This window comes from Eutrema salsugineum, unplaced genomic scaffold, assembly GCF_000478725.1.
Source record: "Eutrema salsugineum unplaced genomic scaffold, Eutsalg1_0 scaffold_6, whole genome shotgun sequence".
NCBI classification, from domain to species: Eukaryota; Viridiplantae; Streptophyta; class Magnoliopsida; order Brassicales; family Brassicaceae; genus Eutrema; species Eutrema salsugineum.
Genome location: NW_006256547.1, coordinates 182960 through 198164, shown reverse-complemented (window position 1 = coordinate 198164; position 15205 = coordinate 182960). Strand labels below are relative to the sequence as shown.

Genomic DNA, 15205 nt, shown 5'->3' with positions numbered 1-15205 from the left:
ATTTAATATCCGTTAAAAACGGAGCAAATCACAAATACTAAAAAAAATTAAGACGGATATCCGCTCCGCTCCGATATAAATATATATATATAGATAGATAATAATTCATATAAAGTGTATAATTATTATATATAAATATAATTTTTGTGAGTTTTTTTTATAAATTTGATTATTATAAATATTAAAACTTAATAAGTTAAGAAACTTTTTTTTTAAAGAAAATATTGTCATTTTAAATTAAATTTTGAAATTTTTTATTTTTTATTTTAAATATATTATTATTTAAATATTTTTTTGGCCGGATCGGATATCCGGCAAATATTCAGATTTTTTGCGGATATCCAGAAAACGGATATCCAAATAATTACGGAGCGGATACGGATCAGAAAAATGATTATCCGGCCGGAGCGGAGCGGATCACGGATATCTCCAAAATCCCGGATATCCGCTCCGCGATGTAGTTTCTTTGACATCATCTAGTAAGAGTAGATTTTGCGCACACAAAAAAAAAAGTAAAAAGGTCACTCATTGTTTTTTCTTCTTCCTTGAGTTCCTTGATGGACGTTGCCTTATAAAGTTACGAAGACGAAATAATGGTTTCACATTCACCTCACGTCGCCTCGCCCATCCAGTTTCACACCATTAAAACATAAGTTCACATATACGTTGATCTTTACAACTGTTTTGCCTTTGTCATCTATGTGGAAAACCGGATATCAATTATACAACTACTGTATCAGTTTTCCTTTTGTGCGAGCATGTTTAATTGGTCTCATTTAATCAAAAGCCCATTTGGTAAATAGTATGAAATAGACGGTCAACGAAACTTTTGACCATATCCTCCAAAAGAAGCAGTGACAAAAAAAAAAAAAACTCCAAAAGAGGCAAAAGTTAATGACATGATCTAAAACCCATGGACGCGAGAGTTTCCCTTCTTTAGAGGCTGCTTTCTTGAATCTTTCTTTGGACTCTACGTAGGCTCCGCGTAGCCTTAAAGTGCTTATAATTTCCTCCATGGATCCATAATTTCATAAGACATGACAAATATTTATGGAAAATTTTGACAAGAAAAATAAAATATTTGAGGATAGTCATGTAAGAGAAATCAAATGCGGCGTTTTAAGGAAAGGTTAATCGAGATGCTCGTGACAGCGGCAGCGATTCCGACGATCCCGATTCCAGATCCGAGCTCTCTGAGTATCTTCAATGGGGACGATGTATATCGGGACCGTCAGATTTAAGCGACGACAGTGTAGCAGTAGTGTAAGGGCTATCGCTACGGTTACGGACCTAGTTATTTAGCTTCGTCTTTGACGTTTTATTCACCGTCGTTTCACTTACTATTGCTTTTTTTGTTTACTGATTACTATATTGCTGCGTAACATCATTATCGCTCGATTTATTTTTACGCCTTGTAGCGTAAAATGAGTTGTGTTAAGAAATCACATATAGTTTTTAGACGAGCTAGTTTGAAGAATGTTAAGCTTTACGTGAAAATTATCTTTATATTTAACCTTCCACAACAAGTTGAAATGTCACTTGCATGCGTTTAAACTTCCTGATTATATATGACAACAGACAAACACAAAACACTAATCCCAAAACAATCTGTAAAACCTAAAATATAACTAGCTAGAGATGGATAATTCCTTAATTTCTATGATCATGCAGAAACTTTGAATGGATAAAACGAGAAGCAAAAACAGTGACAGTGTATCCTAGTGAACAAGCGAAACGCTATACAAAGCCAGAACCGGCTTTGAGCCCAAACAAACCAAGCTCATGCTTGCAGCCTTTATTTTTACATAAAAATTTTTGAAAACAAAACAGTCCAAAAAAATTATGCAAAACAGCCCATTTTTTGCTCTATAGCTTGGGGCCAATGCAAAAAATATGCGGCCGACTCTGTACACAGCAATAGTTCATTCCTGTAACTCATTAAAAGAGACCACCTTTCATCCCTGTAACTCATTAAAAGAGACCACCTAAGCTTACTTTATCAATTACATGAGTATGCCAAAAATAGTGTCAATATATTTTTGAGAGTTCACAAAGCGGCCTCTGTTGTTTGAACAAATGTTAAATTCACGTGACATCTTTCTCTTGCCTAATTGGATAATCAGGTTTTTTTCTTTCTTTTTATTGTTAAATTGGATAATTCGGGGTTTTTTTTTTTTTTTTAAGGTTGTAATAATATTTGAAAGGCCAGAAATGCTAAGCTATCTCTCTTCATTCCACATTCCACTTCTGCTTATTTTTCCAACCACAGGGTGGATTAAAAACTTTGTAATAAATTCACATTATATATTTTTTGATTTTTGTTTTTAATTCCAAAAATCGATTCACAGTATCTCTCCACGTTGTAAAAATGTTATGTGAAGTTAGTTTTTTTTTAATAAAAACACATTTGAACAAATGATGGAATAGAAATTAGTTTTTATAATATTTGATATACAATAATAACATAATATTAAATAGAAAAGATACAGTCCACGACAAAGTTAAAGATTTTTTCTTTAATGGCTATTTTATATTATTAAATTGTATAAGAATAATACAAATAGTTTAGTAACCACCGTGGTGGTATTGAAAAAGAAATGAAAGCTTCATTCGAGAGAGATGATCTCTTTGCTAGAATATCTGCTGCATTATTTCGCTCACGATTTACATGACTTAAAGAACACTCAGGAAGCTTCCTTAAAGATTAAACGATCAAACTGAAAAAAAAAAGATAAACAAAATTAATTAAAGTTAAAACAACAAAACTAATGACTTGATAATATTATCTACAAACGAAATAATGTAATAAATATTTGATTCCCTTTAGATAACATTACAATTGTTTATTGAATTGTTTAGAATAAGTGGATGTAATTCGCAAATTGAATAAATCGAAATTACAGTTGACAGTTAGCGATAAAGAGAAAATGGTAAGAAATTAATTAGTTAAAACAACGTTGAACTATATATATTATACTAGAGTTGCAAATATGAAAGTATACTTTATTAGAATATAGGAGAGTCGAAGAAATAATTTGGAGATGGTCAAAAATTCTTTCGTCACTCTATTTGTATTTATATTTTTCGTTATTTTTCCTTGTTCACTCTTCCGCTTAGAGCACAACACGAGGATGGCGACGAAGGCGATGGAGAGAGGATTCAAGGTATGTCTCTCTGCTTTCTCGTATAGCTCAATTTGTTGTTGAATGAATAAAAAGTTATGCTGACGAGATTGCAAAATATTCTTTAACACGAAGCTGATTCTGGGTTCTCAATCCATGGCGAGAAAGCGGATTCTGGCTGAAATGGGATATGATTTCACTATCGTGGTATGCCATTTATCTGTTTTGTTTTAGATTTGAGTATGAGAAAATTCAAGTAATTTCCAGTGTTGAAATTTGTTTTATTAATGAATCGCGTGGAATCTCAAATGTACTGGAAAATGGATGGGTTGAAGACAGCAGACATTGATGAGAAAGCTATTCGGAGAGAGAAGCCTGAAGATTTGGTTGTGGCTATCGCTGAAGCCAAGGTAATCTTTTCTAATCTGATTTAGGGTTTTTGATTCTGTTTAATCGATTTGCAAATTTGCCTCATGTCTCCAAAATTGCTTGCTCACTCTTTGGATTCGTAATTGTACTTGCTGGTTTTGGGAAAATTGGTTCTCTTTCTGGAAAAATTAAATTTTGTTTTTTTTTTTCTAGGCAGATGAGATTATATCGAAACTGGGAGGTCAAAGCCAGTTTGCGGAGGATCCTCAACCAACCATACTGATTACTGCAGACACTGTATGCTTAATAACCTACCACTCAATTACTGTAGTTTTTGTGATTTTCAAGTTTTGGATTAGAATCTGGGATGTTAATCTTTAGCTGATGTAAAAATAATGGTGATGTGGTGGGTGAGAGTGTCTTAGGTTGTTGTGTACAAAGGTGTCATCAGAGAAAAGCCAACCAGCAAGGAAGAAGCTCGCCAATTTATCAAAGGCTATTCTGGGTCACACGGAGGCGTTGTGGGATCTGTTATTGTAAGCAACTTGAAGACTGGAGTTCGAAGAGGAGGATGGGACAAAGCAGAGGTACACATTAACATTAACATACACTACTCTCTTTTTTTCGATTATATGTTTCTTGAACAATTTGTGGGTGATGTGAGTGCGGTTTTGACGCAGGTTTATTTCCATGAGATACCAGCAAAAGTCATCGACGACCTTGTAAAACAATTCTTCCTACTTTGTCAGTCTCATCAACTTATAAGTTTGTTTAGAAAAATCTAACATATAAGTTTCAATCTTTCAGATTGATGATGCAATAACTTTCAAAGTTGCTGGAGGTTTAACGCTGGAACATCCCCTTATTTCACCCTTTATCGATACTGTGGTTAGCACCTTCTCAGTTATTATTCCGTTTGATTTGTTCAGTTTCATCATATTACTTAGATTTTGATGTTCAATTATATGACAACACCACTGAAAACGTTTTCGTTGTAATTTCGTTAGGTGGGAGGAACTGATACAGTCATGGGACTTCCTAAAGAACTCACAGAAAAATTCATCAGCGATGTGTTATAACTTGAGCCCCTTAATCCCTTATGACTCTGTACCAAGGCTTAGATTGAAATTCTCTCGAGATTATAAGGATTTATTCTCTAGTCAATCATTTATTTGTAAGTGGGTAAAATGTAGACTTACGGTCTCATAATTCGAGGAAGTACTGATTATATTTTCGGATTTTGAATTGTGCGATTTAATGAACTTATTTCTGTCGAATATATTATGCTTTAGCCCTCTCGTAACTTGGCCGTTGTTTTGTCAAAATCTTTTTACTCTTGACCTTTGTTAGTGTGAATTTGCGCTCCCGAGTATTAATTTTTCTTCAATGAACTATTTCGTATTAATCCCTCAAGGTGTATTAATATCTGACACCAGATTTATCTACGGTTTGTTACTTTGTACGTTTCTTTTGGTAAGGAAAGATGATGCACAAAAAATACACAAGGATTTTGTTCACAAGGCCCATTTAATCTGTTAACTTTTCACTGTACACAAACAAATATCCAATTCTTTCTTTTCCATCAGTTATATTTGATTAATGCATTTTAAGTTGGGAATTTTTGCTTGAAGGCCCAAATATCGGCCCAATTAAAACTCTCTGGCTAAGTGAGAGTTTATGCGGAACCTTTATTACTATAGCGTGCTCAGGTTTTTTTTTTGGAGATTTCTCTTAATCGCGGTCGCCGTGTTCCTCCATCACCTCCATCGATAAACCCTATTGTTTCGTAGAAACCCTAATTTCGGGAGTATTGCTTGCACACCTTCAGATTCGGCCCTTGCTTGGGAAAATAAATCTGAAGAAGCAACGATTTGATACGTTTGACCGCTTAAACTATGGCCACAATAAGGGAGTCGGGCTTGGAAGCCCTTAAGGAGCTTAAAACAACCGAGCCGCCAGTTTTTCTTGCGCCGAGTCCGATTTCTGAGGTGGTTCGTGTTGCATTGCAGTATCTCTTCACGAAACTGAAGCCGTTCAACCCTAAATCTCCTTTTGATGAGCTCCTCGTTGATGGGTTTGACGCGGAGCAGATTTGGCAGCAACTAGATATGCAGTCTCAACCGTTGTTGTCAAGTTTGCGGCAGGAAGTAAAGCGATTTGCTAAAAACCCTGAAGAGATTCGTAACCTTGGGAATTTGGCCCTCAAGGTTTCTAATGGGGATGATCTCGATGGAATGGATATGGGTGGTTTTGACTCAGATGATGATGATGATGACCTAGAAGCTAACGAAAGCGAAGAGGAAGAGGAAGAAAGCGAAGAGGAAGAGGAAGAGCAAAAGGAAGAAGCAGAAGAGAAAGAGGAAGAGGAAGTCAATGACGGAATCGAGGATAAGTTCTTTAAGATTAAAGATTTGGAGGAGTTTTTGGAGGAGGGTGAAGCAGAAGAGTATGGGACAGACCGCAAAAACAAGAAGGGCGTGTCAAAGGGAAAGAAACAAAATTTGAGCGATGATGAGGAAAAAGATGAAGATGATGAGGATGAAGAAGAAGATGAGGAGGTAAGCACATAAACAGTGTTCCGGATGATAGAGTGGAGTGCGTGTTTACAAATATCTTAGTTATTTTATCGAATGATTTTAATTGTTCTTATCTTCTAGTTTGGTGCTTTTGCTGATGATGACAACGAAGAGGCAGAAAAATTGGGAAAAGCAAGGTATGGTTTCTCTGCTCTTTATACAGCGAATGAGCTAATCAGAGAATGAACAAACGAGATTAGGCAATGTTTCTTCATTGGATAGGGAGCGGATTTGTTTTCTAAGATTTTTTCTTTTATCAATGATAACTAGGTATGCAGATTTCTTTGGCGGTAAAAAGAGTGAGACAAAAATGACGTTGAAAGATGTAATTGAAGATGAGGATGCTGGAAACGGAAACCACGTACTATATCGGCTTTACTTATTCTTAAGCATTGTGATATATGGCGACTTCATTTCTTATCTGTAGTTCTGACTAATTCCTCTTCCTTCAGGGCATTGAAAAACTCTCTACACATGAGAAAGAACAACTAAAGCTTCAATCCAAGATTGAACAGATGGAGAAAGCTAACTTAGATCCAAAACACTGGACAATGCAAGGAGAGGTACCCAGACATGTTCTCCCCACACAATTTAACTTTTATAAAGTAATGCTGCTATTCTGTAGCTAAATTTATGTATGATTTGCCCTGTTAAAAGATAACTGCGACAAAGAGGCCAACGAATAGTGCTCTAGAAGTTGATTTAGATTTTGAGCACAATGCCAGGCCTGCTCCGGTAATCACAGAAGAGGTCACAGCCTCACTTGAGGATTTGATCAAGAGCAGAATCATTGAGGTAACTATTTCTTGATGTAATTTGTAACAAAAGCCTCCCCTTGATTCTCATAACTGATCTTGTGTCTTCTTAGGCTCGTTTTGATGATGTTCAACGAGCACCTAGTCTGCCCACTAATTCTAAAAGAGAAGTCAAGGAGTTGGTGAGTTTTATGAAGACCTATTACTTTTAACCGATTCTTTTGCTCTGATTTAACAGTTAATGAGTAACAGTATAATCGGTTTGTTTTACTTTTGGAAATATGCAGGACGATAATAAAAGCAAGAAAGGTCTTGCCGCAGTTTACGAGGTCTGTATGATCTACAATATTTGATTTTTTTTTTTGCGTTTTTGAGCGAGAACCAAACTTACAAATGTGTTTGTTTTGCAGGATGAATACGTTCAGAAGGCTAATCCAGCTTTTGCTCCAGCAACTTTCTCTGATGAACTAAAGAAAGAGGTACCAACTTGATTTGTTACTTTATTTTTTTTTCTGGGAGATTTTTTTTTGTCTTCCTGTCGATTCTCCCCCTTCCATATTTCAGTCTCTATATCACACTCTTTCTTATGAATATTAAATCAGGCAAGCGTTCTGTTCAAGAAACTATGCCTGAAGTTGGATGCTCTCTCCCACTTCCACTTCACACCCAAACCGGTATGTTTTTTGTTCGGATCCTAAAATGATGATCACCTCAACTGTTTTAGACATAGTTGAAACTGTTTTTTTGGCCCAAAACTTTCAGGTAATAGAAGAAATGTCTATACAGACAAACGTCCCAGCCATAGCAATGGAAGAGGTAATTCTGTTGTTTTCTTTGATCCGTTTTTGTTTGTTTGTTTGAGATCAGAGCACACTTGTACTCAGAAAGTTCGTCTATGTGTACTGTGTAGGTTGCGCCTGTGGCAGTCTCAGATGCAGCGATGCTTGCTCCAGAGGAAATATTTTCCGGGAAAGGCAATATTAAGGATGAGTCTGAACTTACTCAGGATGAGAGAAAGAGAAGGAGAGCTAAGAAGAAGAGGAAGTTTAAAGGTACGAAAGTGAATAACAAAGAGATTATACTTCAGTGAATATGGTTGCATCATGTTCATTCTCAAAGTTATTTTCCTTTTCACTTGTGAAACAGCTGAATCTGCAAACCAACCTGTGAAGAAGGCCCGGGATACTACTACCGAGAACCCTAAAACCGGTATTTAGCCGCGCTCTTACATGACTTTAGTTGTTTGAGAAATATTTCAAAAGCATCAATTGTTGACCGTTGCTTACTCTTTCAAAGTTACAGTCAGTGAAGAACGGTGAAGAGAGAGATAGAGTTACATACTACTTCAAGATTGGAGAAACAACAGTTTTGGATGTATGATATTTTAAACCTGTTACGGGTTTAATGAAAAATTCGAGATTTTGTTAGGACCCTGGACCGGTGATTTGACAATTTGCCGGCCATGAAACTTGTATTCTACAAATTTGAGTTATAATTGTTATATTATGCTGTTTTAGGGAGAGACTTCATAAATTACATATTGACCTACTAACGTCACAAATCATAAATTACACATTGACCTACTAGCGTCACAAAGTAATTATTACAGATCAATATTAAAAACAATAATCACATCTATGAATTCACAATTTTGAGTTTAATAACTACTTTTGTTATTTTGAATAGGATTAATCAAAAACATTAATCTGCGCTGCAGAGAAGACATTATCCCATCGGCTGTGATAATCATTGAAAAAAAAAAAAAAAAACGTCATCCTCAGTTCCTCACGTTGCTCCAGTGCAAGACCAACTTGTCTTTTGATTTCCTAATAAAATTATTGTTGATGAAGCACTTGCCAAGTAGCTGGAGTAGCTCAGTTGGTTAGAGCGTGTGGCTGTTAACCACAAGGTCGGAGGTTCGACCCCTCCCTCTAGCGTTTTGGTCTGAACAAATACAAATGTCGGAACGGATATTCGTACACACAGAAACGATGATTCTGAGAGGCGGTCAACGTTAAACTTTGGCCCCAACCGTGATTAGAAGAGCCACCTCGGCTTCGCATCGTTTTGTCTCTCCTTGATTTTTTTTTTTTCTTTCTGGCTAATATAATTCAATTTCAGATAGAGGCTAGTGTGAGTGAAGGAGAGATACATGGCGATGGTTTCATTGTCTAACTCATTTCTCACCTTCAATTCTCCGAACCAACTCCGAATTAGCCGGTAATTTTCCTCTTCTGAATTGCTTTCGTGTTTATCTGGGCACTTGACATTTCGCTTGTCTTACATTTTTTTTAACCATCCATTCTCGATCCACATCACCCAAAAAAAAAAAAAACGATCTTGGCTTTTGCAGAAGAAGATACTCTGCCACCATGGCCTCTTCAACTACTGGAGTGAGAGTCGCAGAAGGAGAAGGCAATTTGCCTAAACTCGTTCTCACTTCTCCTCAGAACAGGTTGACTTGATAGTCTAGACCCCAGTTCTTGTTTTCTTTCATCATTTTCTTGCACAAGATTGAGTAGTATATATATCTTCTTCTTCTTCTTCTTTTGGGTCAATTGGAAATTGGATGCAGCGAAGCTGAGATATATCTCTTTGGAGGCTGCATTACATCTTGGAAAGTTGCGGGTGGCAAAGATCTTCTTTTCGTCAGACCAGATGCTGTCTTCAATAAGATAAAGCCCATAAGGTCTCATATATTTTAGCCAAATTTACTGCCCCTAAACCAGACTAATGTCTTTTCCTTATTGACAAAATGCTTGTTATTGGACTAGCGGAGGGATTCCACACTGTTTCCCACAATTCGGACCTGGAGAAATTCAGCAGGTACTTGTTACTTACTTATCTAGTGTTTCCTCGATTGATCAAATCTTTTTTTTTTTAATTGATTTCATGGTCTTGAACCATCGTTAGCATGGGTTTGGAAGAAACATGGACTGGTCTGTTGTCGATTCCGAGAATGCAGATGACAGTGCTGCTGTAACTCTTGTGCTCAAGGATGGTCCATACAGTCGAGCCATGTGGGACTTTGGTTTCCAGGCTCTATACAAGGTTTGCGTGATGCCTTTATTTCGTCCTTTGATTATCATTGGAACTCGTGTGAATCTTATATATGTCATTCCTTATAATTCTAACTTTTTTTTTGTTTCTAAAAACAGATTGTTTTGTTTTGTTACTTTAGGTCATTATTGGCGCGGACTGCCTTTCCACAGAGCTAAAAATAACAAACACAGACAATAAAGCATTCTCGTTCTCCACTGCATTGCATACTTACTTCCGTGTAGGTATTTTTATCTTCGAAGGTTACATTTTCTAGTTTAGGATCAATCATCTTTGGAATTCAAGTGTTTTCTTCTTCCATGTTCTGATACTATGATTTGCAAATTGTGGCAAACTTTTTTCCTTCTTATAACCTTTTTGGGTTCTTCAGGCATCTGTCACGGGGGCATCTGTGAGAGGTCTAAAGGGCTGTAAAACTCTCAATAAGGATCCTGATCCTAAAAACCCTATAGAGGGTAAAGAAGACAGGTTGGTTCCTTATTTGTTTACCTTCGTTAAGTTCCTTTTTAATTCAATTTTTTTTTTCTTCCAAAAGCATATTGGGGTAACTACAGATCTTTTTTTTATTTTGATTTTTCACTTGTTTCATGGCTCTAACTACAGATGTTTTCAAACATTCTAGGGATGCAGTCACTTTCCCTGGATTTGTAGATTGCGTCTATCTTGATGCCCCTAATGAATTGCAGTTTGATAATGGCTTGGGTGATAAAATATTCATCAAAAACACAAAGTACGTTTTATCGAAAACACTTTTGTTGTGGCTTTATGCTTCCATTTCAGAAATTGTTCTGTGCATCATGAGTAATAGTTGTTGTTTGGAAAATGCAGTTGGTCGGATGCTGTCTTGTGGAACCCACATATTCAGATGGAGGCTTGTTACAGAGACTTTGTGTGCGTGGAAAATGCAAAGGTAGATCAGTTTTTGCACCTATTAAGTCTTTACTTTTTACAAAACTTAATACTCTTGCTTGTCATTTTGTTAACTCTCAGCTTGGGGATGTCAAGCTAGAGCCAGGACAGTCTTGGACCGCAACACAGCTTCTCAGCGTCACTTGAAAACAATGCACTTCAAGCTTCTGTTGTAATGTCGAGTGGATCCATTTTCTTAAGCAATAAAAGTGTTTTTTTTTTCCCTTCAAATTTCACCAGTAGTCTCCACAACTGCATTTCCCATCTCTGAAATGATGGAACCTTGTCCTATCTCTCATAACGATATCCCTCTTGTATATCTTAGAGATGAGTTTTGTTACTCTGTGACAGTCTTTGCACACTCGGAGATTCTTCATTATACGTATCGTTGTTCCCGGTTTGGTCTTCATTAACCCATATGTAATAGCCAATTTCTCGCTGTGCTGATGCACAATAGCCTCTCTTTCCTCATCATCAACTAGATGAAGCAGCGTATCTTCTAACTCTGGTACGTACCCGTTTTCCTCAAGCTTCCTTCTTACGGTTCTCCATTTATTTCGAATTTCCTCAATCTCCGCGTGCGATCTGTCTCCTGCTAAGAACTCGTGTGTGGTCCCTTCCAAGCTTATTGTACTACAACCTGGAACTTTTGCGACTCCTTGTTCCTTCATCAGTCTTCTTGTTTCCGCTGCTTTGTCCCACTTTTTCCCCATAGCATGAATATTTGCCATATGGACATATCTCCCACCATGATATGGATCCATTGTAATCAGTACTTCTCCAATTTCCTCTCCCAGCTCAATGTTTTTGTGAATCTGACAGGCTTTGAGCAACGCACCCCATATAACAGCGTTTGGCTTCAGAGGCATCTTCTGAATGAAACGTTTTGCTTCATCAAGCAATCCAGCTCGACCGAGTAAATCAACCATGCAGCCACAATGCTCGATCGTCGGTTTCAGGTTGTATTCTCTCTCCATGGTGTAGAACACCGACTTTCCTTCTTCGACTAGTCCTGTATAGCTGCAAGCAGTGAGAACCGCAGTGAAAGTGATGGCATTAGGCTTGATTCCCATCCTTTGCATATCCAAGAATTTGCTAATTGCTTCTCTCCCATGGCCATGGTACGCATAACCGGAAATCAAAGCTGTCCATACCTGCACTGGTTTTCTATTCACATTCTTGAAAACCGCCAAAGCTTCTTCCATTTCGCCGCACTTTGCATACATATCTATAAGAACACAAGCCAGAACAGAATCGATTATGATTCTTCTTTGATTAACATAGGAGTGGATCCATTTGCCTTGCTGGAGCGCCCCGAGCTGAGCACAAGCTGAGAGAGCGTTAGCTAGAGAAACGTTATCAGGCTCAACATCTGAATTCTGCATTTCATGAAATAGCTGCAGAGCTTCCTTGTTCATGCCTGCTTGAACGTACCCAGAGATCATCGTAGTCCATGATATAGCGTTCTTCTTTTCCGGCATTCTCCTGAATAACGTTAATGCAATGTCCATATTCCCAGATTTTGCGTAACCTTTGATCAACGAGTTCCACGAGACAACATCGGGTTCTTTGATTCTGTCGAAGAGAAGGTGAGCTAGGTTGAAGTTCCCGGTGACAGCGTATGAATTAATCAGAGAATTCACGGCGTAAACATCATCCCCGTAGCCAAATTTGGTAACGTGTGCGTGAATTTGCTTTGTTTCTTCAAGAGCAGAGAGGTTGGAACAGGCCTTGAGAAGAAAGGGAAACGTGTAGGCGTTATGAGGAGCGGAAGAGCAGAGCATGCGGTAATAGAGAAGAAGAGACCTCTGGGGTTGGTCAGAGCAGGAGAAGCCTCTGATCATTAGGTTCCACAAGAAAGTATCGGGTCGATCGAAACCTTGAAAAACATGGAGGGCATAATAAGACGAAGAAGTGGAGGAAAGGCAGAAAGAAAGAAACTTTGTAATTGCATATGGATCCTGCAACAGTCCAGATTTGAGCATCCGAGCGTGGATTTGCTTCAGTTGTTCTACTTCCTTGGAGCCTTTCTGGAGACAAGAGAGATTATGTTCGAATGCGAAAGAGGAGGAGGTTACCGCCATTTGAGTATGACAGAGAGACAAGGAAGGAGCTTCTTCTTCCTTATCGTGTTATTATTTCTCAGTTCTTGTCGTCTCGTTAATGGATCAAAGACTGGCGTTGATGGGTGAACGAACGGTCCCGATTTGTTGTTAGTTTACGTTTGGATAATATTCAGTTTGCGACTAATTTCACTCCTTCAGTTCACCGCTTCAGCATTGGTTGGTTAATTTCAAATGTTTTTACGCTCCCAGAATTTTAAATTACTGTTCCGGTATGCAAATTCATTACGCAATAACACGAACCGGCTAATAACGGTCCGACCGGAATTTGAGATCACGATTCACAAACAAAACCAACGAAGCGGGTCAGTCGTTTTCTCTTCTTCCTCTAGTTCCGGCGAGAAAAAACCCCTTTTCGGATTTCATTTCATTGATAAACGCAAATCATCATCACTCTCGTGAGGAGGAAGAAGAAGAAGACGATGGGAACTATGGGGAGAGCACTCTACAGCGTAGGATTCTGGATCCGGGAAACCGGTCAAGCACTTGATCGGCTCGGTTGTCGTCTCCAAGGGAAAAATCACTTCCGAGAACAGCGTATGTCTTTGGATCTTCCTTGTCTTTCTTAGTTCCAATTTTAAATCCTTCTCCTCGGGTCTTCGGGATGTTTTGGTATTTCTTTATAATCGAGTCATGCTATAGATTTGGCACGATCCGAGTTTTCTCTGATGTTGACGATTGTTTATGCATAATTGGTTTTGAGACCTAAGAGCTCAAGATCAAATGTAGAGTTTCTCGGTTCTTAACTTCGCTAGTGACGATATCTGGGTTTCTATCTTCCCCATATATGTCCTGTTTTCCAACTATGTCTTAATAGAGTGCTGAAAGAGATTCTCTTCAATTGCTTATAGTTTTTATCCTCCTCTTACAAATTACTATTATCCTAGCTGAAATCTTCTTCACTTTTCCAGTCCTATTATGAGTGATTAAATCAAATTGTCCATGCTTCTCCAGATACTACGCGCAGTACTACTGCGTTCAATGAAACTTTCTGTTTACTTTTCCCATGTCAACCCTTTTAACTGCTTCTCAAAATCTTGTTTCCAGTATCGAGGCACCGCACGCTGATGAATGTTTTTGACAAAGCCCCTAGTGTGGATAAGCAGGCTTTCGTGGCTCCTAGCGCTTCTATCACTGGTGATGTCCATGTGGGACGAGGTTCTTCCATTTGGTATGGATGTGTCTTGAGAGGTAACAACGACTACTTGACGATGTCAAATGTGCTTTCTTTGAGAGAAAAGACGGTTCTTTTGATTCAAACATACCGACTTATCGTGGTTCTCTGTAGGAGATGCTAACAGCATCACTGTCGGAGCTGGGACGAATATCCAGGATAACTCTCTTGTCCACGTTGCTAAGTCCAACTTAAGCGGGAAGGTGTTACCTACTGTCATTGGAGACAATGTCACGATTGGTAAAAAAATTCTCAAGACATTTTCTGTCACAAACTGAAGAGTGAATTTCATAGTTAGGGTAATGGATAAAGCAAATTAAATTTGGAGCAGGTCATAGTGCTGTTTTACATGGCTGCACTGTCGAGGACGAGGCCTATATTGGTACAAGTGCAACCGTGTTGGATGGAGCTCATGTTGAAAAGCAAGCCATGGTTGCTTCAGGAGCTCTTGTCAGGCAAAACACTAGAATTCCCTCCGGCGAGGTTCCTATAGATGCACTCTTATCTTGACCACCTCAACTTTATTGTTTGCTTAAGCTCTGGTAAGTCTCAGTTTTGCTTCAAAACTCTTAACACAGGTTTGGGGAGGGAATCCAGCTAGATTTCTGAGGAAGGTGACAGAAGAAGAAAGGGCCTTCTTCTCAAGTTCAGCTGTGGATTACTCCAACTTAGCTCAAGTTCACGCCGCAGAAAACACAAAGAACTTGGACGAGACTGATTTCAAGAAGCTTCTTCACAAGAAGAACTCTCGCGATGCAGAATATGACTCACAACTCAATGATCTCGCTCTCTCTGAGAATGTACCAAAAGCAGCGTGAGGCGCTTAACTTGTGCCGCCTTGAGAATCTTTATTTGTGTTCGATTTGAAAGAAAAACAAAAACTTCATTTCCTGCTTCCCCAATAAAATTTTCTTGAGCTAAGGTCCAGAGATTGGCCAGCGCTTACTGGGAAAGTTTCCAGCTTTTAAGGCATTCATTTCTCTGTAAAAGATTCTGAGGGGTTCTGTTCTCTTGTAACTTAAAAGAAAAAAGTTGTAACCTTTTCTTCTTATTTCGTCTAATAAATTGTTGGATCAGACATCTCTCGTATTTAGGTTGACCTTTTGCTTTCACACCC

The 15205-nt window shown here is 38.2% G+C and overlaps 5 protein-coding genes and 1 non-coding gene across 7 annotated transcripts; 5 read left to right on the top strand and 1 right to left on the bottom strand.

The window, feature by feature from the left end:
- Positions 1-2998: 2998 nt before the first annotated feature.
- Positions 2999-4785, top strand: LOC18012451 (maf-like protein DDB_G0281937). Its single transcript, XM_006393788.2, has 8 exons — positions 2999-3164; positions 3258-3329; positions 3458-3532; positions 3705-3788; positions 3917-4078; positions 4172-4213; positions 4299-4379; positions 4499-4785. The coding sequence occupies exons 1-8, from the start codon at positions 3042-3044 to the stop codon at positions 4568-4570; spliced, it is 711 nt and encodes a 236-aa protein (XP_006393850.1). The 5' UTR covers positions 2999-3041; the 3' UTR covers positions 4571-4785.
- Positions 4786-5217: 432 nt separating this feature from the next.
- Positions 5218-8341, top strand: LOC18012814 (U3 small nucleolar ribonucleoprotein protein MPP10). Of its 2 annotated transcripts, none has more exons than XM_006393787.2 (13): positions 5218-6049; positions 6149-6204; positions 6338-6428; positions 6520-6630; positions 6725-6862; positions 6936-7004; positions 7110-7151; positions 7233-7301; positions 7425-7496; positions 7585-7638; positions 7733-7874; positions 7969-8031; positions 8119-8341. In XM_006393787.2, the coding sequence occupies exons 1-13, from the start codon at positions 5387-5389 to the stop codon at positions 8139-8141; spliced, it is 1593 nt and encodes a 530-aa protein (XP_006393849.1). In that variant the 5' UTR covers positions 5218-5386; the 3' UTR covers positions 8142-8341. The 2 variants fall into 2 exon arrangements, with proteins under 2 accessions (XP_006393849.1, XP_024007543.1); XM_024151775.1 differs by having other exon boundaries at positions 8125-8326.
- A 344-nt stretch (positions 8342-8685) lies between these two features.
- Positions 8686-8759, top strand: TRNAN-GUU. The gene has a single exon. It is a non-coding gene; the product is annotated as a tRNA-Asn (tRNA).
- A 70-nt stretch (positions 8760-8829) lies between these two features.
- On the top strand, positions 8830-11186 carry LOC18012450 (putative glucose-6-phosphate 1-epimerase). Its single transcript, XM_006393784.2, has 10 exons — positions 8830-9042; positions 9176-9277; positions 9398-9511; positions 9597-9648; positions 9736-9873; positions 10004-10102; positions 10253-10350; positions 10505-10612; positions 10711-10792; positions 10873-11186. Exons 1-10 carry the CDS (start codon positions 8975-8977, stop codon positions 10936-10938), a joined length of 927 nt encoding a protein of 308 aa, XP_006393846.1. The 5' UTR covers positions 8830-8974; the 3' UTR covers positions 10939-11186.
- LOC18012630 (pentatricopeptide repeat-containing protein At5g66520) lies at positions 10965-12920 on the bottom strand. The gene has a single exon (XM_006393785.2). It carries the CDS (start codon positions 12873-12875, stop codon positions 11025-11027), a length of 1851 nt encoding a protein of 616 aa, XP_006393847.1. The 5' UTR covers positions 12876-12920; the 3' UTR covers positions 10965-11024.
- A 301-nt stretch (positions 12921-13221) lies between these two features.
- On the top strand, positions 13222-15177 carry LOC18012629 (gamma carbonic anhydrase 3, mitochondrial). The gene is made up of 5 exons (XM_006393783.2): positions 13222-13451; positions 13962-14105; positions 14203-14328; positions 14420-14571; positions 14667-15177. Exons 1-5 carry the CDS (start codon positions 13337-13339, stop codon positions 14904-14906), a joined length of 777 nt encoding a protein of 258 aa, XP_006393845.1. The 5' UTR covers positions 13222-13336; the 3' UTR covers positions 14907-15177.
- Positions 15178-15205: the final 28 nt, after the last annotated feature.

What these genes read in the sequence shown, in the direction of transcription:
- LOC18012629 (XM_006393783.2), top strand. Translation starts at nt 13,337, where the DNA reads ATGGGAACTATGGGGAGAGCACTCTACAGCGTAGGATTCTGGATCCGG. An exon ending in AAATCACTTCCGAGAACAGC is followed by an intron (nt 13,452 to 13,961) that starts GTATGTCTTTGG and finishes TCTTGTTTCCAG; the next exon opens with TATCGAGGCACCGCACGCTG. An exon ending in TGGAGACAATGTCACGATTG is followed by an intron (nt 14,329 to 14,419) that starts GTAAAAAAATTC and finishes AATTTGGAGCAG; the next exon opens with GTCATAGTGCTGTTTTACAT.
- LOC18012814 (XM_006393787.2), top strand. Translation starts at nt 5,387, where the DNA reads ATGGCCACAATAAGGGAGTCGGGCTTGGAAGCCCTTAAGGAGCTTAAA. An exon ending in GAAAAATTGGGAAAAGCAAG is followed by an intron (nt 6,205 to 6,337) that starts GTATGGTTTCTC and finishes AATGATAACTAG; the next exon opens with GTATGCAGATTTCTTTGGCG. An exon ending in TCAAGAGCAGAATCATTGAG is followed by an intron (nt 6,863 to 6,935) that starts GTAACTATTTCT and finishes GTGTCTTCTTAG; the next exon opens with GCTCGTTTTGATGATGTTCA.
- LOC18012450 (XM_006393784.2), top strand. Translation starts at nt 8,975, where the DNA reads ATGGCGATGGTTTCATTGTCTAACTCATTTCTCACCTTCAATTCTCCG. An exon ending in CTCACTTCTCCTCAGAACAG is followed by an intron (nt 9,278 to 9,397) that starts GTTGACTTGATA and finishes AATTGGATGCAG; the next exon opens with CGAAGCTGAGATATATCTCT. An exon ending in AATAAGATAAAGCCCATAAG is followed by an intron (nt 9,512 to 9,596) that starts GTCTCATATATT and finishes TTATTGGACTAG; the next exon opens with CGGAGGGATTCCACACTGTT.
- LOC18012630 (XM_006393785.2), bottom strand. Translation starts at nt 12,875, where the DNA reads ATGGCGGTAACCTCCTCCTCTTTCGCATTCGAACATAATCTCTCTTGT.
- LOC18012451 (XM_006393788.2), top strand. Translation starts at nt 3,042, where the DNA reads ATGGTCAAAAATTCTTTCGTCACTCTATTTGTATTTATATTTTTCGTT. An exon ending in GATATGATTTCACTATCGTG is followed by an intron (nt 3,330 to 3,457) that starts GTATGCCATTTA and finishes GATGGGTTGAAG; the next exon opens with ACAGCAGACATTGATGAGAA. An exon ending in CAAAAGTCATCGACGACCTT is followed by an intron (nt 4,214 to 4,298) that starts GTAAAACAATTC and finishes TCAATCTTTCAG; the next exon opens with ATTGATGATGCAATAACTTT.